The sequence below is a fragment of the Saccostrea cucullata genome, unplaced genomic scaffold, assembly GCF_032062105.1.
Source record: "Saccostrea cucullata isolate Sc308-1 unplaced genomic scaffold, CSIRO_AGI_Scuc_v1 ctg1098, whole genome shotgun sequence".
Classification (NCBI taxonomy): Eukaryota; Metazoa; Mollusca; class Bivalvia; order Ostreida; family Ostreidae; genus Saccostrea; species Saccostrea cuccullata.
The window spans coordinates 143602-171055 of NW_026922818.1; the positions used below are offsets into that span (position 1 = coordinate 143602).

The 27454-nt window shown below is 34.7% G+C and overlaps 1 protein-coding gene and 1 long non-coding RNA gene across 2 annotated transcripts in view; one reads left to right on the forward strand and one right to left on the reverse strand.

Annotated features, from left to right (window-relative positions):
• LOC134262549 (uncharacterized) overlaps positions 1-5327 on the forward strand; it is an 87762-nt gene extending 82435 nt beyond the window's left edge. Inside the window, exon 3 of the long non-coding RNA XR_009991024.1 lies at positions 4923-5327. This is a non-coding gene — a long non-coding RNA (uncharacterized LOC134262549). The remainder of the gene's footprint in view (positions 1-4922) is intronic.
• Positions 1-27454, reverse strand: part of LOC134262548 (SURP and G-patch domain-containing protein 1-like) — a 168173-nt gene that overhangs the window by 127404 nt on the left and 13315 nt on the right. Inside the window, exons 3-5 of the mRNA XM_062744945.1 lie at positions 17766-17857; positions 17192-17315; positions 12198-12307 (exon numbers count right to left, since the gene is read on the reverse strand). Coding sequence (XP_062600929.1) covers positions 12198-12307; positions 17192-17315; positions 17766-17857 — 326 coding nt within the window. The remainder of the gene's footprint in view (positions 1-12197; positions 12308-17191; positions 17316-17765; positions 17858-27454) is intronic.

A 27454-nucleotide genomic window follows, 5' to 3' on the forward strand; every position in this document is an offset into this window, starting at 1 on the left:
TTTTTATATAAAACTTCCTATGCTGATAAACATTGATGAGAGCTATTTTCCTGCATCAACATATTTTGACTTTGACCTTTCTTTTGAACTTGGTCTCACTTTTTTTTTTTAATTTGTCTAAAGAAACCATTCAGGATAGTATAATCAAACTTCATGTGCCGATATGTACTGATATGTGCCGATACGTACTAGACTACACGTATGTAACTGCATCAACATTTTTATGCGCCTGAATTTTTTTTCGGGGCGCATATTGCTTTTGTCCTGTCTGTCTGTTTGTCTGTCTGTTTACCTGTTTGTCTGTCTGTTGTCAACTTTAACCTTCACCATAACTTTTGAACCCTGAGAGATAGAGACTTCATATTTGGTATGCTTAGACCACTAATTAAGCACTTTCAATTGACACCAAGGACAATGACCTTGTGACCTTAACTGTGACCTATATGCTAAAAATAGATTTTTCGAACTTTCGCTATAACGTTTAAACCATTGGAGGAAGATACTTTATATTTGGTATGCATACTTCACTAATTAAGTGCTTTCAAACGACACCAAGGTCAATGACCTTGTGACCTTGACTGTAATCTATATGCTAAAAATAGCTTTTTCGAACTGTGTTGCCGCCGCGCGCATAGTGTTTCACAAACACATCTTGGTTTTACCTTTCCTTTGACCTTAACCTAACTTTTCTCAGGTTAGTGTTTAACTCAGTTAGAAACAAACCATTCAAGACTGAGTACTAGTATTCAAACTTCTTATGGTGATACAAACTGATGTAAGCTGTTCAACTACATCAGTATTTTTTTTTTTACTTTGACCTCTCCTGTAACCTTGATCTCACTCTACTTAAGTTAGTATTTAGCTCAGTTTTGAAGAAAGCATTTATATTTCTACTCAACTTCATATGCTATACACACTTTTGAGAGCTATCCAAACCTTAGTGTAGAACAGATGCTCTAACCATTGTGCCACGGTGCTCAGATTTGAAGAATTCATTCAAGACATTTTATCAAACTTTAGTATGCTGATACATTTTGTCCTTGCACTTTCCTGTGACCTTTACCTCACTTGTCTTTAATTTGCATTTTGCTTAGTATTAAAGAAACCATTTGAGATATTTTTATGTAAGCTTATGCATTATTTGTAGGGGATTTTATAATCTATATCCATCTTTTAAGATTTCAATTTTTAAGAAACTATTCAAGATATTCTCAACAAACGTCATATACTAATACAGATTTTAATGTTGCATTATTTACTAATATACACTTGGCGCGGCATTCATGTCCTAGCTATAGATATATTTCTAGTTAAATCATTAGGAAAATCATAGTGTTGAACCTAATAAATTCTTCCGATTCGATACATGCTCAGAAAAAATAAGGCTGAACATGTCCAGTCATTCGGACGAGTCAAGGTTACTGACAGAGAAACTGTAAATTCGCTACAGTATTTGTACCTGTGAAACATTGCTGATACATGTATAATGCAGGGTGGGACATGACCTTGACTCAAGTTCAAGGTCAATAAAGATAAGATGCTTTGGCTGGATTCATATACTAAAAGAATATCTAAAAAATGTGTGAACTTTTCCAGTCGGTAATACACATATCAAATTTTTATAACAGAGTTTGTCATTGCTTGACGCAAGGTCATTTAGAAAGTTCAAGGTCACATAAATTCCTTTACAGTCTTTTTCCTGGCGAAACATTGTAATTTGCTTTCTTTACAAGCCTTTAGATTGCTTACTTGTATAACTTTAGAATGTGGCTTGACCTAGACTCAAGGTTACGTCTTCCTATCTGTAGCTCCAACGGAAGACCTATTCGTTGCTTTGCAACGAGCTCGGCTCTAGTTTCTCCAACATTTATTATATACAGATCTTTATCATGATCTAAAACGACCATCAGATGTAATTTTACTCTATTGATCTGCTCCTTATCTATCACAGTAATTTTCTTGTAATGAATGTAATTAACTGTTTTTACAAATATGTTATATATGTGCTTCCAACTGACATATAGTGTCTTAATAATGCAGGTGTTGAGGTGATAATTGTTATATAAACAATTATGGTCATGTCCTACGTGACAACATAGACTGGAGTTAAATATAGCAATGACGCAGCAATAGAATTCCTAACGATTTGTACCTCTAATTGCATATCTTAAATTGAAACTAGACAACTGACCAGTCAGCAAGGGCCCCACCAAGGGGTAGAATTATAAGGGTGCAGCTTATGGAATGATTCAACAAGTATTATGTCCATAAGACATGAATGCCCCGCCGAGGATAATTATTAGTAAAGCAACATGAAAATTTGTATGTGTATATAGAGGATATCTATATTGTGTGATTTGATATTGGCTTTATCCAACGAGTTGAAATGGTGTATATATATTCGCGAGGCTTGCCGAGCGAATATACACCATTTCAACGAGTTGAACAATTATAGATGTTCTATTTATCACTATTTCAACGAGTTGGACAATTATAGATGTTCTATTTATCTCATACAACTTTCATTTTAACAAAACTTTGAGACTTCCCCTGCAAAACTACAGGAATGATTGCCAAATTCAAATTAATGACGCATAGCTTGATGAGGTAGCACCGTTGATGTTGACATACCTCGAAAGAAAGTAGATCATGTTCAAAAGTTAAAATTTTTGCTATCTGGGTCTTTGAAAACATTATGTGACAATTGCTGAATCTTCTAATACATCAAAATAACTTCTGACTGAAAGTTGTAAGGACCATGGGAGCATGAAAATTAACTCTTTGTACGGTGGCAGTACAAAACGTGCTATGCAAGGCTAGGCCTACTTGTAAATTCATCGTTGATCAATGGTAAGTTACACCTACATTACATGTACTAGGTAGGCATACGTAGCATAATATAAGAAAGCGTTTTGAAGATGTTAAAGGAATCTTATAACAACAACCTAACTGCTACTCAAAACGATTTAAAGTGGCGGGGGGGTAACATCTGTCTTCAAGTAGCCAATACAGGTTCCTTGATAAAATAAGACATTTCTTTGACATATACGAGTCTTTTTCTTGCTTTTAACAATATTATTGCCCTTTATCATTCATTTTATAAGGGCAATAATTTTCACAAATAAAAGTTTCAATAAAACAAGAGGCCAAAGGGCCTTTAATCGCTCTTCTGAAATTGTACAATCTATCACTTCTATTAGAAGCCTCCAACTCTATTAGAATCATAAGACCCAAAATGCATCAACTTACAAAGTTTGATAATATTTAGCCAGTTAAGACTGAAGATATTATAATATAATTATAAAAACCATAAGTAGGTCACAGTGACCTACCCTTTGATTGAAATTTTCTGAGGACTCAAGATACATTAATTGACAAAGACTGATGATTCTAATTAAATAAGTACCTGAGATATTCAAAAGTAGGTCACCATGACCTACTTTTTGGTCAACATTCTCTGAAAACCCAAGATGAATCATCTGACTAAGTTTGACGATTCTAAGCCAATCAGTACCAGAGATAATTAAATATAGCCATCAAATGTCAAAAGTGGGTCATGGTGACCTACTTTTTGGTTGACGTTATTCAAAAACCCATAATGCCTAAATTGACAAAATTTGATGATTCTAAGCCAATAAGTACCTGAGATATTCAGAATTAGGTCACCGTGACCTACTTCTTGTTGGACATTCAATGAAACCCTAAGATGCATCAACTGACAAAGTTTGATACTTCCGAGCCAATAAGTACCAGATATACTGTATAACTGGATTTTTCTACGGGGTGCTATTTTTTGCGAAATTCTGCGATCAAGTCTTAATCACAAAAAATTCAATCGGAAAAATACGTAAATAAAATCCGGAATTTCAGTTGCGATCATCGAAGTTCTACTTTTACAGATACCGGAAGTATATTTATAAATAATGCCATTGCACGTTTTCAATCGTATTTTACAGGTAATTTACTTGATATCAACAAAGATTGTTTTTCGAATAAATAAAACGAATTCCTAAAGATTCAATATTTATTTGTTCCTACATTGTATTTCATGATTTATTTACATGAAACCAGAAGAGCAATTGTCGGTTTCGCTATTCCGCGGCTTGATCGGGTCCTTCACCAGTGTTTACCAGATTTTTCTTAATCGGTATTCTGTCCCCGAGAAAAGAATTTCTTCTGTAATATTTCCCATACTGGGATAATATAAACTCTTTATAATCATATTAACGAAAGTTCATAGTTTATGGGAACTTACTGAAACGAACTTCTATAAATTAATTTCAAAGAATTATCGTCTCGGTTTCAATTCAAAATAATTGACTTTGTTTCTAATTTACCCTGTAAATAATAACCCAATAATTATAACAACACACGGACGACCCACAGGTGTAGTGTCATCTGTGTAAACACCCAATTAACAGCCCAAGGCCTTCACTGTTTCCTGAGGTAAGTTCAGACTGCATCTATTTTACGCTTGATTGGCGTGTATACAAGCGCAATCAAAACTTTGAGAGATAGAGAGTAAAATTCAATGAAATATGTGTAACGGGACCCAGGTTTTTGTTCGAGAGATAGAGAATTTCGAGAGATAGAAGTTCGAGAGATCAGGAGTAAATTTGCTTAGTTATATAGAGGGAAAAATACAGGACCGGAGGTTCACTTCTAGAGATCGGAGTTCAAGCCATCGAGAGTCACCTGTATTTTAAATTGCTTTGGTTTGTTCAATAAAAAATAAAAATAGACTTTATTGTTTAAATGTCTAGTAATAAAATTCAATAAAAATAGACTTTATTGTCAAAGTGAAATCGCAAAAATTTAAATCGCAAAAAATAAATATACCTATTTCAGGATCAGATCGCAAAAATTTGCACCCGCATTAAAAACCAGTTATACGGTAATTAAACATAAAATGTCAAAAGTAGGTCACAGTGACCTACTTTTTGGTCAACGTTCTCCGAAAACCCAAGGTGCCTAAACTGACAAAGTTTGATGATTCTAAGCTTATATGTACCTGAGATATTCAAAAGTAGGTCACTGTGACCTATTTTTTGGTCGACATTCTCCGAAAATCCAAGATGCCTAAATTGACAAAGTTTGATGATTCTTAGCCAATAAGTGCCTGAGATACTTAAATATAGCCATAAAATGTCAAAAATAGGTCACTGCGACCTACTTTTTGGTCGACGTTCTCCGAAAACCCAAGATGCATTAAATGACAAAGTTTGATGATTTTAGGTCAATATGTACCAGAGATACTTAATTATAGTCACAAAATGTCAAAAGTAGGTCACCATGACCTACTTTATGGTCGTCACTCTCTGAAAACCCATGATGCATCAACTCACAAAGTTTGATGATTCTAAGCCAATAAGTACTGGAGATACTTAAATAAAGCCATAAAAATGTCAAAAGTAGGTCACAGTGACCTACTTTTAGGTCGTCACTCTCCGAAAACCAAATATGCGTGGACTCACAAAGTTTGATGATTCTAAGCCAATAAATACCTAAGATACTTAAATATAGCCATAAAATGTCAAAAGTAGGTCATCGTGACCTACACTTTGGTCGACATTTTTCAGAGACCAAGAAGCATTTACTGACCAAGTTTGATGATCGTAGGTCTGAAGGTAATCAAAATATGCATTTTTAACGATTTGAAAACATATGACGGGCAAAATTCAAAAAGTAGGTCACAGTGACCTACTTTTTCATAAATATGTTTTAAGGTCCCAAGATGCATCAAAGTACAAGATTTGATGATTCTAAACCTCCCAGTGTCTGAAATAATGGGATTTAATATTTTTAAAAGGATAAGTCATAAAGTTCAAAAAGTAGGTCACGGTGACCTACTTTTAAGTTGACGTTGTTTGAGGACCCAAGATGCATCAACTGACAAAGTTTGATGATCATAGGCCTTAAAGTGTCCAAAATATGCCTTCAAATCAATTTGAAATTAAATCCCCGCAAAATTTAAAAAGTAGGTCACTGTGACCTACTTTTCAGTTAACATGATGTGAAGTCGTAAGATGCATCAACTTACAAGAATTGATGATCCTAGTCCTTATAGTAAGCAAAATATACACGTTTTTATTAATTGTAAATTTAGGTCAATTTTGAAGTGACCTTGAGACCACGCCCTTTTCTCCAGGGTAATTCCCCGTGCAAATTTTAATCTTTGACATATCCTGATTCTTGTATGTACAGTGGCTGCAACGTTATTGTTGACAACTTACACGAACGATCACGTAACACGAACGATCCCGCACGATTAACGCACGATTAAACCTGTTACACGAACCATCCTTCACGCACACGATTCTACACGTTACACGATCTTACATGATTGCTAACGCAAATGCACGATTCTTCACTCAAAATAGTTCAAAATATTTAGGAATCGATATTTTCAAAACGAAATACGATTTAATACTAATTTAAGACTTCAAAGAATTATCAATATTATTTCATGGACTAAAAAAACCCGGAAATGAATATTTCTGTAACTAAATACATGTAAGACTTCATATTTTAGATTATAAATAATTATTTAAGTAATTCTCCTATCTAAGAAAACGGATTTTTTTTCGTTCTATCAGAAGATGTACATGTATGTGGGCCGTATAATTTGATTGAATTGGATTTGATGATATGCAGAAAGGGGGATACGATTGAAAAAAATGGCAGCATGGAATGACTTTAATTACAAATTATATCCGTATATTTCCATTGATTCAATGTCTCTCTAAAAATGAACTTGCCATTTATTTAGCTTTTTTTATTGCGTAAATTTAAGAAATAATTAAAAGTAAGCTCCAGAGATAAACACAGATAATCAAAAACCCCAAAAATCATGTCGTGTGCATGAACATGTATATTCTTCGACTAAATATTCATGTAAGAATTGAGAAATGTTTATGTTGTTGTAAAAAATATTTATATTTGATGTATTGATTTTAAAAATATTTTTACCACAATTAGCAGTAAACAAGAATGAAAATCAGATTTTAAAAAACGTAAGTTTTATGTACGGTTTATCACAATATTGATCGCGCTATTTGACGAGAACTTAATATTGTACGACTTACTATATTGCTTGTTTACGAGCAATAATTAGTTTGTTCTGCATTCAATTAATATGTAAATTGCGCTTCATTCATTTTATTTGTATTTAAATAAATAAATTAAAAGAAGATAAATGCTTATTTGCTTATATTACAAAAAACATGCCGATAAAAACTCACAAAACGAAATTTACACGATTCTAAACGCACGATCTTGCACGATTAAAACCGCAAATGATTGAGTCTGATACGCGCACGATCTCGCACGTTACAAGAACGATCACGCACGATACAGGAACGATTCTACACAATTGGTTTGTCAACAATACCATTGCAGCCACTGTAAGTTTGGTGAAAATCTGCCTGGTGGTTATGGAGAAGAAGATTTTTTAGCAACCAGTACTTTTGGTTTTGTTTTCCTGATTATCTCCCCTTGTTTAAGGGTCCCAACCCTTATTTTACTACAAATGGTAGCCCTTAGGCCAAGGATACCCTGTGACAAATTTGGTACTGATTGGCCAAGGGGTTCTTGAGTTATGGCCCATATTCTAAAAAGTTTATGCACACCACACAAATGGCATTAGCTCTTTGACCCTTTGGCTCAGAAGAGCTGATAAAATCTTGAAGCAAGGGATCATGTCAAAACCTGAAGTGCTATTGATAAAGCAACTACCCGTGGATAAAGCACAAGTTTATCCAACGGCCTGTATCACCCACACGTATGAGATAAAAAATTTCATCAGAATATCTTGAACAGTGATGCAGCTGAATTGCTTACATTAGTATGTATCAGCATATGAAGTTTGACACTAATTTCATTAAAGTGAGGTCAAGGTCAAAGGAAATACCAAGGTCAAAAACTGTTGATTCAGTTGAAAAGCTCTCATCATTAAGTATCAGCAAATTAAGTTGAAAATATAATTATAAATGGTTTCTTTAAAACTGACTTAAACAACTAGAAATATGTCCATAGGACATGAATGCCCCACTGAGGATATATTAGTAAAGCAACATGAAAGTTTGTATGTGAATAAAATTTGATCAGTTTGTTTCAGGTAGGGTTTATAGTTAGTAGGGATAAAAAATATAGGTCAGATCCAGCATCCAAAGCAAGTCTGGTAGTGTCCATCCCTAGATGCATCATCCATGCAAGTTTGGTTCAAGCAGGGCTTATAGTTACTTGGGAATGAAAATATAGGTCAGATCCAGCATCCGAAGCAAGTCTGGTAGTGTCCATCTCTAGAGGCATCATCCATGCAAGTTTGCTCCAAGTAGGGCTTATATTTCCTTAGGAATGGACCTGCTCCAAAAACTTTAACCTGGTCACTCATCTGGAAAATGAAGGTCAGATCCAGCATCCGAAGCAAGTCTGGTAGTGTTCAACCCTAGATGCATCATCCATGCAAGTTTGATTTGGGTAGGGTTTATAGTTCCTTGGAAATGGACCTGCTCCAAAAACTTTAAACCTGGTCACTCATCTGGAAAATGTAGGTCAGATCCAGCATCCGAAGCAAGTCTGGTAGTGTCCATCCTTAGATGCATCATCCATGCAAGTTTGGTCCAAGTACGGCTTATATTTCCTTAGGAATGGACCTGCTCAAAAAACTTTAACCTGGTCACTCATCTGGAAAATGTAGGTCAGATCCAGCATCTGAAGCAAGTAAACTGGTAGTGTTCATCCCTAGATGCATCATTCGTGCAAGTTTGTATCAACATGTGAAGTTTGATAACACCATCTTGAATGGTATGTTTAAAACTGAGCTAAACACTAATTTAAGAAAAGTGAGGTCAAGGTCAAAAAATGTTGATGCAGTTGCATAGCTCTCATGAATATCTATCAGCATATGAAATTTGATGAAAATATCTTGGATAGTTTCTTTGAAACTTAGCTTTGAACAGAGCTAAACGCAAAGTGTGACGGAAAGACAGACGGAAGGACAGAAGGACAGAAGACGGACATGACAAACACTATATGCCCCGGCCATATTCATGGCGGGGCATAAAAATATATGAAGAATAAGCAACAGCAACTGTATTCTTAAAATTTTAAGATGCCTCCTGAATATCCCAAAACCTGTACATGTAAATAATATATCATTGTATTTACATAAGGCAGTAAAGAACAACTCAACATTGAATGTATATTCAAACAATAATGAAGCTTGTGTTATATAAATTGCCAGCCTTCAATGAATGCAAATATCATGAAGGCTTGACTTTAAATTCAAAATAAACAGCAGTTGCAGACAAAGGTTTTCATTAATCTTAAAGTGACAGATAAAGATAGGCCTTCTAAATGTTTGGCAGCAGGCTAGATAATTAATCCCAAAGGATTAATTGCACTTCTCTCACATCCTTTTCTTCTAAATTTACAATAAGAACTTTTTCAGTAATGACAGAATGAAGTTATTATCCAACTACCTTTAAAATTAATTATATTCTTGAATTTACATAGAGCAAAACAAAAAACAAAAAAAAAAAGAAAAAGAAAGAAATTACTAAAATAAAAAAAATTATATTCTTCAATATATTTCTTGCTTTTAGAATTCAATGAAATCATAGCTCATTGTGTAGGGTATTTTAACAAAAATAAAGTAAAAACATTTATATTTAAATCCACATTTTAGTCTTTTACAGAGTGTTCATAGCATTCCAAATTGACTTAACTTCAAAAACAAACTTCATTTGCAGACAAAGGTGGTAATTAATCTCAATGTGACAGATAAAGATAATCCTTTGGATTTTCTTCAAGAGGAAAGCTAATTAATCCCAAGGGACTCATTGCAGCTTTCACAGTTTACAATGGGCAAATTTTCAGCAGTTATCTCTCTTTGCCAATTCATTCTTATTTAAAGTTAAGGAATCTACCCCACCACCCCAGCTCCAAACCCGAGAACATAGAGAAACAAACTTAGCTGTTCAACCAACATACCAAATTTGAACTTAAATGGTCAATCAAAAACAAGAGGCCCATGGGCCACATCGCTCACCTGAGAAACATATTTCCAAATTTGTTATACTTAACCCCATTGATCATAATTTAGAAAAAAAAATGTTCCATGAAAAAATAGAAAATTTGTGGATGGAAGAAGATTTTCAAAGATTTTTCCTATATACTTCTATGTAAAACTTTGATTCCCCTATAATGGCCCCGCCCTTCCCCCAGGGGTCATGATCCCTACAATTTAGAATTTACACTACCCCAGAATGAAAATGGCCCAGTGGTTCTTGAGAAGAAGATTTTCAAAGATTTTTCCTATATATTTCTATGTAAAACTTTGATTCCCCATTGTGGCCCCACCCTTCCCCCGGGGGTCATTATTTGAACAATTTAGAATCTACATTATACCAGGATGCTTCCACATAAGTTTTGCATATTTTCTGGCCCAGTGGTTCTTTAGTAGAAGATTTTCAAAGATTTTTCTTATATATTTCTATATAAAACTTTGATACCCCATTGCTGGGGGTCATATATAATCTTAAGGAATTCATAAGTTTCAGCTTTTATGGCCCAGTGGTTCTTGAAAAGAAGATTTTCAAAGATTTTTCCTATATATTTCTATGTAAAACTTTGATTCCCCATTGTGGCCCCGCCCTTCTCCCGGGGGTCATGATGTGAACAATTTAGAATCTACACTATACCAGGATGCTTCCACATAAGTTTCAGCTTTTCTAGCCCAGTGGTTCTTGAGAAGAAGATTTTCAAAGATTTTTCCTATATATTTCTATATAAAAAAATTGTGGCCCCACCCTTCTCCCGGGGGTCATGATTTGAACAATTTAGAATCTGCACTTGCTTCCACATAAGTTTCAGCTTTACTGGCCCAGTGGTTCTTGAGAAGAAGATTTTTTAATGACCCAACCCTATTTTTGTCTTTTCTTGATTATCTCCCCTTGGGGATATGTCCCTTCATTTTTACAATTTAAATAAAAACAAATTAGTGGTTCTTAGAAGAAGTTGAAAATTGAAAAGTTTCAGAATACATCACAAAGATTATAGTTGAGCCTTCGGCTTGAGCTAAGAAAAAACAGAAAATTTGTGGATTTATAGACATACTGTAAATCATTAATTTTAGACATATGGCGAGATAGCCATGGACTCTTTATTGAGACAAAATTTTCACGAATTGTGCTCATTGCTTTATATAATCTTAAGGAATTCTATTATGATGATATTCTCGCATAAGCGAAATAAAGTTCTCGCTAATAAAAAGTGATTTACAGTAGTGATTACTATAGGGCACCCGCAAATTCTTGCGGGACCCTAAAAAAATAAAAACAAATTATTATAGAATTGAAAATTATTCAGAATACATCACAAAGATTATAGTTGTTGACTCATTTATAGGTATTAATTAAATATATCTTATGTCTTAAGCGATATGCAGTTCATTGATGATATAAGCGAAATTAGTTCCAAATGGATGAATACTCAATGGAAATTAAACATAAACAAAGATCGTTTTTCATCAGAATTATATTTTCTTTCAACACTTAGGGTATATGTATATTTCTACAACAGGTAGGGCTTACGTATATAACTCTCTGAAATTAGATTAACTTTGACGTAATTGGTTACAAAGAGTAATCAATTCAAATGGATCAGGAAAATGGTCATCGATACTGAAAGTGACCTAAAAAAAGGGGGTTGAATTTTGCTCCTACGTATTGAGCGCACCCCTACTTTTGAACGATTTTTTGGCGAAAAAAAGTGCGGCCAATACTGGGGACATTACAGTATTCTTTGTAAAGTGAGTCAAAAGTAAAGGTCAAGTGAATTATAATGCTGGTATTTTTCATAATGTTTTATGACAATCAGTGCACATGCTAAATAGCATAGAATTATCCCTTAAATGTCAAAAATATGCTGTATATTGGCACTTTAAACTTTTTAGTAAATTAGGTCAAAGTTCAAGGTTTAGGGTCAAGAGGTTGGTAATCATGGCAATTTACAAATGCCATAGTGCCAAGCAACAAATGTGCAAAATATCAAGTCAATATCTCTTAAAGTTCTTGAGATACAAGGTGTGACAGACGGACAGACAGACAAACAGACATAAATTGATCCCTTACTGCCGCTCTGCTTCACAGGCAACACAATGATTAAATCTGAATACTTTCTAAAAATAAATATACCATCCACTTCCTCCATATCAGCTTCACTCCCATCCCCCATTTGTTTCTTAAGTTCTGCCACTTTGAACCTGAAGTACTGGTGTGCATGACTTGTTTCTTCATACAGAAACCTTAAAAAGAAAACACATTATAATCAAATAAGCAATTTCAGAGACTTGTTGTCCCCAACTTTTGAGATATTATTGATTAGGCATGTTGTAACTGTCTGTACTATCTTCTTGTCTATCATGAAAAAACTAAAAATATGTCTATAGGACATGAATGCCCTGCCAAGTTTATATAAGTAATGCAACAAGAAAATTTGTTTTTGTGTATGGAGTTTAATGAGAATACCTTGAATAGTTTCTTAAAAATTAAAATTGAAAATTAAAATAATGGATAGAGATGATAAATTCTCATGCAATCATGTACAAGTGCATTAGCTTACAAAAATATATCTTCAAAAATGTCTTCTTTAACTTTTGGGATATTATTGATTAGTAAGCATTATTTATGGCATGTTATTGAGGAGTATTACTATACAAGATGCCCACGGGCCTTATAGTTCACCTGAGTATCACGTAACAACTTTCCAACAATTGAATTTGGTTCATGTTTTAAACCAGAGGCCATGAAATTCACAATTTTGAAATGCTTGTCATAATTATAAACTTAGCATGCTTACTCTATTTACTTAATACCCAGAGGTAGATCAGAGTAACAAAGAGAAAATGCACTTCCACTTTTATATAACCAGTTGTGCACCCCATCTAAAGGAAGCACTGACCCTGGAGCCACATATTTCAAAATTTTGGAAATTTTATCATAGATTTTATTTCATCATAAATGGTTGATTAATACCAAAGAGCAGATTTCAAAGCATTAATTTATTTTCAGACTATGTAACCCCCCCCCCCCCCTCCGATACCCCTGACCCAGGGGGCATGAAATTAACAATTTTGCTAGTTGCACCTTTCTTCCTCATAAACATATATACTTGGATTATAAGCATAATACCCAGGAGCATAGGACAAAATTTTCAAAGAATTAATGTATTTTTCACAACATAATCAAAAGAGCTCCCCCCCCCTCCTTACACCGAATGGCAAAACCCCTGACACAGGGGCCATGAAATTCACAAATTTGGTTGAGGCATTATAACTTTATACTAAATTAGTTTATCTAATATCCAGAAGCAGAGGAGGAGATTTTGAAAGAATTAATGCATTTTCACTATATAATCAATAGAGCCCTGCCCTAACACCAGAACCCCTGACCCTGGGGTCATAAAATTCATAATTTTGGTAGAGGCACTCTTGCTCATCATAACTATGTACTTAGTAAGTTTATTTAATATCCAGGAGCAGAGAAGGAGATTTTCAAAGAAACAATACATTTTCACTATATATTCAATAGGGCTTGGACAATACAACTTTTTCTATATCGATACGCATCACGATATTTGAGCCACGATATGATATGCATCACGATATGTTTAATTGCTTATAAAATCTTTTTTTGCATTGAAATAAACAAATTATTTTTTTGCAAAATAAGAATGATTTATTCAAAATAGTTGTTTATATGTTTTAAAACAAAAATATTTCACTCAGGTTGTGTTAATCATTATTTATTTCATATCTATATTATATTTAGCTTATTTATTTTATATAATAAACCCCAAAAGTTAAATAAAGAAAAACAGAAGTAAGATTTTTTGGGGCGATATATCGATATTTCTTCATATGTATCGATATGCGTATCATCCTCACAGATATCATGATATATTGATATCTCGATATATCGTCCCAGCCCTAATAATCAATAGCGGCCCGCCCTAACACCAGAACCCCTGACCCTGGGGCCATAAAATTCACAATTTTGGAAGAGGCATTCTTCCTCATCATAACTATGTACTTAGTTTATTTAAGGTAGGTCTGTACTTTCAGAATTTTCTGTCAAACTGATAATTTTTTAATTTGAATACCTTGAATAAGTCTTAAACTAACTAAAACACCCATAAAAGACATATCTTTCCAGATTAATTTTTATACAGCATGTCTCAGAGCACATACCTCTAAAAACTCAACAGTCAAAATTGACATAAAAAAGTGTGATATCATATTTCTCTTAGTTATGCACCAAATCACATGAAATTTATGTTAAAACTTATGAAGATAGAAAATATTCATTTGCCAAGAGAATATTTGAAATATTTACTGCAAAATATTAACAAATTGATGTTGAATCTGTCCATGTCTTTCAGAAAAAAATCTCAAAATATCTTTATTTTTTATAATTCTCAAAATCCAAATTGTTTAGATGCCATTTTTTCTTAAAAACTATTAAGAACTAGTGCTTATTGTAACGGGGACCGTTACAGATGTTCCCCAAACGCTCCCCAACTCCCTTTTGGTGCCATATTCCCTGTAAGCTTCATTAAATAAGACAAAAACTTATGCATTTGAGACTTTAACAATGCCAAGTTCATTCAAATTTTAGCATTGCACACGTGCGCATGTGAATGCATGTGCATAATGACCATATCATCTTGTCTACACAATCTATATATTTTTTATATGCTAAATATTAAAGTATTTAATCCAAAAGTATTTTCAAAACAATACGCTCAGTCCAGTGTATTTTTGATTTAACCCATTTCACGTGCACGCACGTGCATATATGAGCATGGTGACTATATCTTCTTGTAGAAATCCATTACATCTATGTATGTTCTAAATCCCACCCCGTTTGGTTGAAAACCAAGGGAGTCATAGCTATTTAAAGTTTCAGCCAATCAGATTACAGCGCACACCCAATCACGTGTATGTTTGAGCATGGGGACCATACCTTCTTGTAGAAGTTCATTATATCTATCTATGTTCCAAATCCCATGCTGTTTGGTTGAAAACCAAGGGAGTTATAGCTATTTAAAGTTTAAGCCAATCAGATTTCAGCGCACGTGCATGCACGTGTTTTAATGATAATTGCTATATATCATGTTGTAGGATATCTTAATGCATGGCTATGTTCAAAATTTCATAGGATTTCGTCGAAAAACAAGAAAGATATTAAGACTTTAGTTTCAGCCAATCAGAGCGAAGCGCACGTGCATGCGCGTGAGATCTTGCTATTTTGATCATGTCATCATGTGTATAATACTATTATATATTTATATTATGAGTTTCAAAGCATATGATCAAAAAATTGAAAAATTACGGCCATATCTATTGTATTAGTCAATTTACGTGTAGCACGTGCGTGCTCTTGCAAGCACGTGCGCACAAAATGACCTTGATTCCGCAAATCTACATAACATGTATACTAACCCTAAAAAGGTTTTACCTACTTCTGATGAACAGTTTACAAGATCACTCGCGGACAAAAAAGTACCCAGGAAGAAGAAGAAAAATAATAATAAGAAACAGAGTAAAAACAATATGTTCCCCAATTTCGTTTGGGGAACATAATTATATCTAATGTTAACAAAAACACATACTTTATTATGGTTGACCAAAGAATTTTAACAAAAAGTCTTTTGAAGACATATACCCCCATTTTTAGAATATCAATTTTTTCAATTATTCATTGCAAAATTTTTCAAAAGTAAAAATTAAATGGATGGTACAGGCTCTAAATCAATAAAAATAGATATCAGGTTAGCTTGCTGAAAAGAAAATTAAAAAGATTTAGGTCCATAAAAGCAATTAAGAATTTTGTGTCTGTGTATGTACTAAATGACATATAGATCTTATGGACGGAGTGCAAAGTGTTAATTTCCATAAATAATGTATATTAAATGCTTTGTATGCACAATAACACTATAACAAACAGATATATACTTGCTAAATCATTTTCAATCACCCAAAAAGATTTTATATATTCAATAGACAAGTGAAAATCAGTCGAGAATTTTATATTGATGTGTAAAATTAGAACCGGATCCGTAAAAGTGTGGTCCTTCCTTAATACCCAGAAGCAGAGAAGAAGATTTTGAAAGAATTAATGTATTTTTACTCTACAGTCAATAGAGCCCCATTCTAATACCAGAACCCCTGACCCTAGTGCCATAAAATTCAAAATTTTGGAAGAAGCACTCTTGCTCATCATAGCTATGTACTTAGTTAGTTTATTTAATACCCAGGAGCAGAGAAGAAGATTTTCAAAGAATTAATGTTTTTTTCACTATATAATCAATAAAGCCCCACCCTCACACCAGAACCCCTGACCCTGGGGCCATAAAATTCACAATTTTGGAAAAGGCACTCTTGCTATGTACTATGTACTTAGTTAGTTTATTCAATATCCAGGAGCAGAGAAGAAGATTTTCAAAGAATTAATGTCTTTTTCACCTTATAATCAATAGAACCCCACCCTAACACCAGAACCCCTGACTCTGGGGCCATGAATTTCATAATTTTGGGAGAGGACTCAATGCTGATTACATTCATAAAACAGTTTGACTGCTTTATGTCCAGGAGTAAAGAAGAAGATTTTTAAAGATTTCATTAATTTTAGAGGTTTTGGCTCCACCCCTCAGGCCCCAGGGGGGCGGGGACCATAAAATTCACAAAATTTGTTCCCTTCACCCATAGATGCTGTAAACCAAATTTGGTTGAAATTGGTTCAGTGGTTCCAGAGAAGCTTAAAATGTTCAAAAGTTTACGACTGATGAACGACGACGGACGAAAACAAATAGCAATAGGTTACCTGAGTTTACTCAGGTGACCTAAAAATCATATTATGTAAGGGTGCTAATTTGTGTCCATTTTTATACCAACCATGACTTCTGCCATAAACAGAGAGCGTGATATCTGGTGAAATCGAGTACAAATGCCGCCAAAAATATAGTGGAATTTCACTATAATAGTGATATACCACTATTATGGTGGAATTTACATTCCCCCCCCCCCCCCTTTAAAAAGCCTCAGTCAAGCTGTGTGACCCATGGGTCACTTAATATTTAGTTCAGACACTATAATATTTTAACTGGAATTTATACTTAGCTGACTCACCAGAACACAGAATTATCCCTGTAGTCTTCCAGGGCCTGCTTTTCTTTTTCAGGAGAGCACTGGGCAAAAAAGGAGGCCATCTGTTCCACCAGTACCACTGTGTCCGGATCCTCTGGGGGAGAAACTAGAAGCAGCCTATCAGTATCGAAAGTTCCCAGGGCCAACACACATCGCACCAAAATTTGACAGCTAACATGAAAACTTTTTTGGACCAATATTCTTGGATTTGACTCCCAAATGAGTGTTCTGAATCTGTTTCATTTTCCATTCATGGATTCATTTTGTAAATTTTTAGCACTGACAATTAAATGCGTACCTATTTTCTACAAGATGACATCCACTCTCTTATACGATTGATAACCCATTTTACATTTCAAATTTGTTTGATAAGGATTTTTTTTTTGCTGTTCTTACTTGAATATTTTGTTGAAAATGAATATGACTACCTAATCGAACTTTTAAAATGATTTCAGTTACACTGCCCCTACCTTTTTATATGCTAAGAATGATAATAAATTGTTACTCACTAAATGCCTGTCCTGAGACTTTCAGTTAAATTAAAAAGTGTATATACCTGGAGTGGATTCTTCCTCAGTATCATCAAACACTGATGGTCTTTTTTTCCCTACTCTGCTACCACTTGCTCTCATCTGCATAGCAACATGTCTAAAACCCAAAAACAAAAAATTAAAATCAAACTCTCTTCTACAAACTGCCTAGCTGTAAATTGTACTGGTATGAATAAACAAGAAGCTCAAATGACAGACTGCTCATCTATTATTTAATATAACAACTGTGATATTGTGGTGTTATCCTACTTCCAAGTTCTGATTTTATCCAAGTTTGACTACCTTAAGATGGTTACAGATTTCTATGACCTACTGAACATTTATCATAGCACTGCTACTCTTAGAGAGAATAATCTTAACGAAGGTTTTTCCTATATATGAGGGTTGTTCTTAAAGTTGGTAGATAGGCTTTAACAGGTTGGTGAGAGTACTCAAAATTGGCTATTATCCATGAAAAAAATGTATAGTCTATAGTGATCATGGTGATAGAAAATCGGAAATAAACATCAATCATAAAATCAGAAATAATTAGTTGAGTTGACTATACAAGAGGGCCATGGGCCTTATATGTCACCTGAGCATCATGCAACAACTTTCCAGTAATTATGTTCCCCAAACGAAGTTGGGGAACATATTGTTTTTACTCTGTTTCTTATTATTAAGGTCTTCCGTCTCCAACGGAAGACCTTATTGTTTTCGTTCGGTTTCTTTTTCCCTATTATTATTATTATTTTTCTTACCGATTTTGTGCACGCGATTTCTCAGAAACGGCTGGACCGATTCTCACCAAATTTACAGATCTGATAGATATTTATCTGAACCTTGTCGGAAATTTTTCATAAGTACGTCGTCACTTCCGGTCGTGAGATATGGACGATTTACTGATTTTTAGAGGGTCAGCTTGTCCTGAGATCTCCTCCTAAACGACTTAAGATATCGACTTGAGATTTTCAGTGAAGGTAGAGGAAGGATAGTAGATGTGACATTTTGCATATAGAGCTTTCCAGGAAAGAAGGCATCGACGCTCGCTTGGGCTCGAAAAATAGCCTCATACTCATCTCGCAAAAATTGACACGTTTTCTTTTATATCTTTTTACCTGTTAATATTTTGTTAAGACATATATAATAAAAAATGTGCAATTTAGTAAGACCTTTCATTTGATATCAAGTAAACGGGGTTAGTCCTTCAAATTAGGGGCATAGAGGGGCCAAAAGTCTCTCGTCTTTAGCTTTTTTTGTTTTTCAATATTTTCAAATTATATTAGTATAGTTGATAGAAACATTTCTTATTAGGCTGAATATATAATTCGTTTGTAAATTTATAAATTCAAACTCGAGATATTAACATTCAAAAATCTGAAGCAGGAACAAAATGGCGGCGGTCTCTGTCAATTCCGACATTTCGCAATAGCGGTTAACAGAGGGCGCCGAGCGTTTGCTTGAACGAAAGTAACATAAGGAGCAATGAAATGTGTAGGGATACTTGGATTGTCACGTCGTAGGTTCGTTGCAATTCTGTGTCAAACTACATTCATAATCCAAGGTCTCCTTACAAATCTTCTTTAATTGGTTGTGGTTGTTTCTCAAAGTAGAAAAAAGAAAAGAATTAATGTGCAAATTAAGTACGCATTGATGATATTATCTAAATCAAAAGGATTTAATCAAAAGAGAAAAGGCATGATTCCATGATGTTTTTTCAAAGATCATAGTGAAAAGTCATATCTCATCTTATCGAAAATTCGGACGGAAGACCTACTCGTTGCTCGCAACGAGATCGCATCTAGTTATTATTATTATTATTATTTTTCTTCTTCCTGGGAAAATCTTTTCCTCGAATGATCTTGTAAACTACACATCCGACTAAGCTGAAACCTATTTAGGGTCAGTAGGCATGTTATGTAGATTTGCGGAACGAAGGTCATTTTGCGCACACGTGCTTGCAAGAGCGCGCACGTGCAAAACGTGAAATGACCAATATAATATATATAGCCGTAACTTTTCTATTTTTTGATTAAATGCTTTGAAACTCATAATGTAAGTATATATTAGTAGTGTAGACGTGATGACGTGGTCAAAATAGCAAGATCTCACGCGCACGCATGTGCGCTTCGTTCTGATTGGTTGAAATTAAAGTCTCAATATCTTTCTTGTTTTTTGACAAAATCTTTTGAAATTTTGAATATAAAGTCATACATCAGGGAGATCTACAGCCTGATATAAAAGAATTATCATGAAGGCATGTGCATGCACGTATGCTTGCAAGAGCGCGCACGTGCAACGCCAGAAATGTCCAATATAATTGATATAGACGTAACTATTTAAATTTTTGATGGAATGTTTTAAAACTTAAAATATAAGGATATATTAGAAGCATAGACTAGAGGACATGGTCAAAATAGCAAGATCTCACGAGCATGCACGTGCATTCGCTCTGATTGGCTGAAACTAAAGTCTCAATATATTTCTTGTGTTTTGACAAAATCCTATGAAATTTTGAACATTGTTATATTTTATGAAGATCTACAGCATGGTATATAAGAATTATGATGAAAAGCATGCGCATGCACGATTGCTGCAATCTGATTGGCTGAAAATTTAAATGTCTATAACTTTCTTAGTTTTCAACGAAACGGGATGAAATTTAGAATATGAATAGGTATAATGGATTCCTACATAATGGCACTATCAAAATTGAATGCACGAACATACATTCATGCATGCGCACGTGCGAAATACGCAAAATGGCAAATTAAAAAAAAAAACAACATTAAAATGTATATTGTAAAGAATTTTTTTATTTATTCTCTCGATATATAGATATGTTAATTGCTTAGACAACATGCCGTGATCATCTTGCATGTACATGCACGTGCGTGCATGAACAATGCGTTAAATGACATATAGTTGATATCATTGTAGCTTTTGTTATTCTTTGATGAAATCCTTAGATACTGATCATATTTTTTTAAAATGTCTAACAAAAATTAAGCACAAAAAGGGATTTGGGGAGCGTTTGGGGAACATCTGTAACGGTCCCCGTTACAATTAGCATTAGTTGAATTTGGTTCATGTTTTAAACCAAATGCCATAACATTCAAAATTTTGAAAGAGGTGCCATTGCTCATCATAACTATACACTTATCATATTTAGTTTGGTTACTAAATACCAATAGGCAGAGTAGGCAGGGTTCGACACTAACGGTAGCCCGCTGGCCCGGGACAACTAAATATTGAGGTCGGGCTACTAAACATGCCTTTAAACTTGCCCTGCAGGGCTACTGTAATTTTTTTTACTAAACACTTACTTAGAACAGCTAAAATAATCAAATTTAAACTAGAAATATGTCCATAGGACATGAATGCCCCGCCGAGGATATATTAGTAAAGCAACATGAAAATTTGTATGTGTATGAAATTTGATCAGAATATCTTGAATAGTGATGCAGCTGAATTGCTTACATTAGTATGTATCAGCATATGAAGTTTGACACTAATTTCATTAACATGAGGTCCCTAGATGCATCATCCATGCAAGTTTGGTTCAGGCAGGGCTTATAGTTACTTGGGAATGAAAATATAGGTCAGATCCAGCATCCGAAGCAAGTCTGGTAGTGTCCATCCCTAGATGCATCATCCATGCAAGTTTGGTTCAGGCAGGGCTTATAGTTACTTGGGAATGAAAATATAGGTCAGATCCAGCATCTGAAGCAAGTCTGGTAGTGTCCATCCCTAGATGCATCATCCATGCAAGTTTGGTCCAAGTAGGGCTTATAGTTTCTTGGGAATGAAAATACAGGTCAGATCCAGCATCCAAGGCAAGTCTGGTAGTGTCCATCCCTAGATGCATCATCCATGCAAGTTTGGTTCAGGCAGGGCTTATAGTTACTTGGGAATGAAAATATAGGTCAGATCCAGCATCTGAAGCAAGTCTAGTAGTGTCCATCCCTAGATGCATCATCCATGCAAGTTTGGTCCAAGTAGGGCTTATAGTTTCTTGGGAATGAAAATACAGGTCAGATCCAGCATCCAAGGCAAGTCTGGTAGTGTCCATCCCTAGATGCATCATCCATGCAAGTTTGGTTCAGGCAGGACTTATAGTTTTGTGGGAATGAAAATACAGGTCAGATCCAGCATCCAAAGCAAGTCTGGTTGTGTCCATCCCTAGATGCATCATCCATGCAAGTTTGGTCCAAGTAGGGCTTATAGTTCCTTAGGACTGGACCTGCTCCAAAAACTTTAACCTGGTCACTCATCTAGAAAATGTAGGTCAGATCCAGCATCCTAAGCAAGTCTGGTAGTGTTCATCCCTAGATGCATCATCCATGCAAGTTTGGTAGGGCACACCAACACTTGGGTATGGCTTATAGTTCCTTGGAAATGGACCTGCTCCAAAAACTTTAAACCTGGTCACTCATCTGGAAAATGTAGGTCAGATCCAGCATCCGAAGCAAGTCTGGTAGTGTCCATCCTTAGATGCATCATCCATGCAAGTTTGGTCCAAGTAGGGCTTATATTTCCTTAGGAATGGACCTGCTCAAAAAACTTTAACCTGGTCACTCATCTGGAAAATGTAGGTCAGATCCAGCATCCGAAGCAAGTCTGGTATTGTTCATCCCGAGATGCATCATCCGTGCAAGTCTGTATCAACATGTGAAGTTTGATAACACCATCTTGAATGGCATGTTTAAAACTGAGCTAAACACTAATTTAAGAAAAGAGAGGTCAAGGTCAAAGGAAAGGTCAAGATCAAAAAATGTTGATGCAGTTGCATAGCTCTCATCAATATCTATCAGCAAATGAAGTTTGATGAAAATATCTTGGATAGTTTCTTTGAAACTTAGCTTTGAACAGAGCTAAACGCAAAGTGTGACGGAAAGACGGAAGGACAGAAGGAAGGAAGGACGGAAGATGGACTGACAAACACAATATGCCCCGGCCATATTCATGGCGGGGCATAAAAATACACAAATTTGTTGGGAGTCTTTTTATGATATTCCAAAGCAGCCCGCATTTCCTGATGATTTACTTTATCACTGTACCTTGCACGACACATCCACACGTGTGACAATCGACCTCTTTCTGTATGTATTAATAACATGATATTTTCTTATCAGACACACAAAAAAATCACACTACGTTAACTTCATGTATTAATTTTTAATAAATGATGATTTCGTTTATCAAATTGATCGAAGAAATATCCATATTGAAAACCTCTCGTGGTTTTCCTCATCGATGTCGTAACATTGTAGGTGGGGGAAACATGACATATTAGGAATTAATAGAACAGGAATTTTATAAGCTTCCATATGCATAAGCATTGCTTTTGATAATACCTGAAAATTTTTTTAAAGATAGTTGCTGCATTTGTAGTCTTCTACTGTTTGAAATATTTTAAATTGTGTCCATGACGCAGCCAAACAAAATGACATGTTAATTGCTAGTAATTTTATGGAAATGTTCAGTAAATTAAAAAAAAATAAGTTATGCCTATGATAACAAGATGATTATGGAATTTTTCAAAATGAAATATGTCTTAGGTACAATCATAGAGTGACATAAAATTTTACCCAAAATACAGCCAGAATGCAGGATTTGGCTTCTCTATTTTCAAATTTTTTGTTTTGGGGGGGTTTTTTGGGGGGTATTTTGTTGGTTTTTTGCAAAGTTGTTGCATAAGAGCATAGCGCAGAATGGGTTTGATCCCCCATAGCTATAAATCAAGTCATGAGTTGAATCACACCATAGTTTACATAAATTTCACCTTTCCAAACAAATTTAATAAAAGAAATTATGGACATTTATTGAAAATGTGACAACTACAAAGAGTTGAGCACTGCTGATACATATCCAACAAAGTAACGAAAATGAAGAAATGTGCTAAGCTGGTATATTTTTACACAGTCAGTTATTAAACTAAAGGTGTATCAATATTTGTAGCAATTTTAAAACTGCAGGTCTCAACTTGTTGAAAATATGACCTCAACAATAAAAGAGTTAAGCACTGCTAATACATATACGTTATACATGTATATACACTTGTTATAAACATGTATAATGCAATATCCTTTAATTAGTACAAAGAAAATTAAAGAAATAAAAATTAAAATGGTAACCTATTTTCAGTTCAAAACTTATTTGAAAACAATGTTTTCAGTTGTGTGTTGTTCATTGGAATGTGTATTGTCCATTGGAAGATGATCTTTTGTTACTGCCTGAAAGGAATGAACTCTTGCCAAAGCAACATCAGTACAACTGACAAGGAAAAAAAAAACGGGTCTGAAAGATTTAGTCCTATATTCTGGTATTCCCGGCCTGGCCTGGGATTTAGTATGCAAGATTGTAAAATCCAAAAAATCCAGATGATTTCTAGAATTTTTGGAGGAATTTTCGTTGATTATTTTATTAATGAACTGAAGCTTAATTGAGAAAAAATAAAAACAAATTGGTAATCTTTGAGTACCAATGATGTTTAAAATATATAAAACAAAAGACAGTACTGTTCTGATTCATCATGGGTCTGTTATTTAAATATATATAGTACTACATGTATAGATGTATTGGAACAGAGACGAAGATTTTCAAAGATTTAATGAATTTTCAATATATAATCAATAGAGCCCCCTCACATTAGAACCCCTGACCCTGGGGTCATGAAACTCACAATTTGGGAAGAGGCACCCTTTCTCATCAAACCTATGTATGTAGTTAGTTTGTTTGATATCCAGGAGCAGAGAAGAAGATTTTCAAAGAATTAATGCATTTCACAATATAATCAATAGAGCCCCACCCTTACACCAGAACCCCTGACCATGGGACCACGAAATTCACAATTTTGGAAGAGACACCCTTCCTCATCATAACTACAGTGGACCTTCAGATATCCGGACGTCAGATATCCGGATGCTTCAGTATCCAGACGCTTTTTCATCGGAACATTTTTAAAAATTTTAAAATGTAACTAGGGCTAACTGTAACGGGGACCGTTACAGATGTTCCCCAAACGCTCCCCAACTCCCTTTTGGTGCCATATTCGCTGCAAGCACTATTAAATAAGGCACACTTTATGCAATAAATTTTAGCATTGCACGCGTGCTCATCTGAATGCATGTGCGTAATGACCATATCGTTTTGTCTACACTATTTATATATTTTAATATACTTAATATCAAATCAATTAATCCAGAAGTATTAAGAAATACACTCATTTAAGCGTATTTTTAATTTTATTCATTTCACATGCACGCACGTGCATGCACGTGCATGAGGACTATACATTCTTGTAGGAGTTTATTATGTCTGTCTATGTTCTAAATCCCATCCTGTTTGGTTGAAAAACAAGGGAGTTATAGCCATTTACATTTTTAGCCAATAAGATTGCAGCGCACGTGCATGCGCGTGTTTTCACGATAATTGTTATACATAATATTGTAGTACATCCTAAAGTATATATATATATTAGATTTCATAGCATTTCGTCAAAAAACAGAAAAAATATTGAGATTTTTGTTTCAGCCAATCAGAACGAAGCGCACGTGCACGCACGTGCCTGTATGTGCATGATGACCATACCTTCTTGTAGGAGTCCATTATATGTGTCTATGTTCTAAATCCCATCCTCTTTGGTTGAAAACCAAGGGAGTTATAGCCATTTAAAGTTTAAGCCAATCAGATTGCAGTGCACGTGCATGCGCGTGTTTTCAAGACAATTGTTATATATCGTATTGTAGAACATCCTAAAGCATGCCTATGTTTTAAATTTCATATTATTTCGTCAAAAAACAGAAAAGATATTGAGATTTTTGTTTCAGCCAATCAGAGCAAAGCGCACGTGCATGCGCGTGAGTTCGTGCTAATTTGACAGTGTCATATTATCTACACTATTAATATATCTTTATAGAATGAGTTTCAAATCATTTCATCAAAAAATGTAAAAGTTTTAGCTATATTAAGTATATCGGTCAATTCACTCATTTCACGCGCACGCACGTGCAGGCGTATGCGCGCAAAATGACCTTCGTTCCGCACACCTACACTACACACCTATTAACCCTAAAAAGGTTTTAGCTCAGTTGGGTGAACAGTTTCTGAGAACACTCGCGGACAAAAAAGTACCGGAGAACAAATAAGAAAAAAAATAATAATAATAAGAAACAGAGTAAAAACAATATGTTCCCAAACTCCGTTTGGGGAACATAATAACTAGATACGATCTCGTTGCGAGCAACGAGAGGTCTTCCGTCCGTTTTAGGAAAAGAAACCCACGTAAAATCGAGCTGAAAAGAGATTCAAAATTTTGGTCACAAGGAGGATTGAAACCATGTCCCCAACGTGAATGCGCTTTTTTTTTACTTTTATATCCCCAACGCGCTAACAATTAAGCTATTGGGAGTACTGCTCTAAACATACTTGTGTATACCACGGTACTTTTGCAACAGTCTGTCTAAGAATTATAAAAAGCATTCATATATAATTTCGCGCCAAACGCCACGAGTAAATATTCGCGCCTTTTCTTTGGACTGATCTATTAGATAGGTATGATAGCATCAATTAAATTTTAAAAATAAAACATTCTAAGCGCCTTTATTTTATTTCGACGTTAAAAAAGTATATGTAACACATTATACACATTACATATCGTATCTAGCCCAGTTACACTAAAGCAGTGAAACGGAAATTAAGTTTTAAGATTGACACTCAATTGCAACGTACTACTGTAACGTGTCGGATCTGAGCGGTCAGTAGGTCCGTGCTCGGATTACCGAGTTTTACTAGGGATATGATTGAATGCAATATATACAGATAATAATATGACACCTGCCTGGTGTCTTTAAATCAAATGACCTAAGTGCTTTGTATAATTATATATCTTCAGTTAATACCGTCACCTGCCTTGTGCCATCTGATAATTGCCTCACTATACTCGTATAACTGACTATATAAGTCAACATCTATCTGCCTGGTGCCTCTTGATTTAGCCTTTAATACCTGCCTGGTGTATTACTGCTTACCAAGCTGCCTATATAACTCTAGCCAAGTGGGTTCAATATACTTACACAGTATGATTTAACTTTGTGAAAGCTTCTCTGTCCTAATGACAAACCTACAACTAATGTCACGCAGCTATATTTTAACTAGTCTCTAACTACAGCAATTTTGCACAATCCATGATTTGATCGTTACACCAATTGGATTCTGTACCAAAGTGAAGACACAAGCCAGTTGGCTGTACTGCCCCCCTTGTACCTCAACTTAATCAATGATCATAAGTTATCAGATATCATATTGATAAAATACAACAGACTGCTTTTCTTTTGGCAACACTATTATTATTTTCTAACAGAACATCATTTATCAATAATACTTGTATAATTCTTTTGTCAAATGACCAATTAATTACAATATTTTTATTGATTAGCTATTACAATATAAACAAGTAACGGGACGTAACTCCTCCAACCATTTCACTACTACGTGAGAGTCGAAGTAGTTTTTTTACATTTCATGTATCCTTATGTCAGAATCATTTAATCAAACGCTCAGCTGCCTCCATAAACCCCTACTCGCGAAATGGCGGAGTTGACAGAGGCAGCCGCCATCTTGGGCCCGCTTCAGATTTTCAAATATTAATATCTAGAGTTCAGATTAACCAATAATCAAACAACTTATATAGTAAGCATCAATAGAAAGGTCT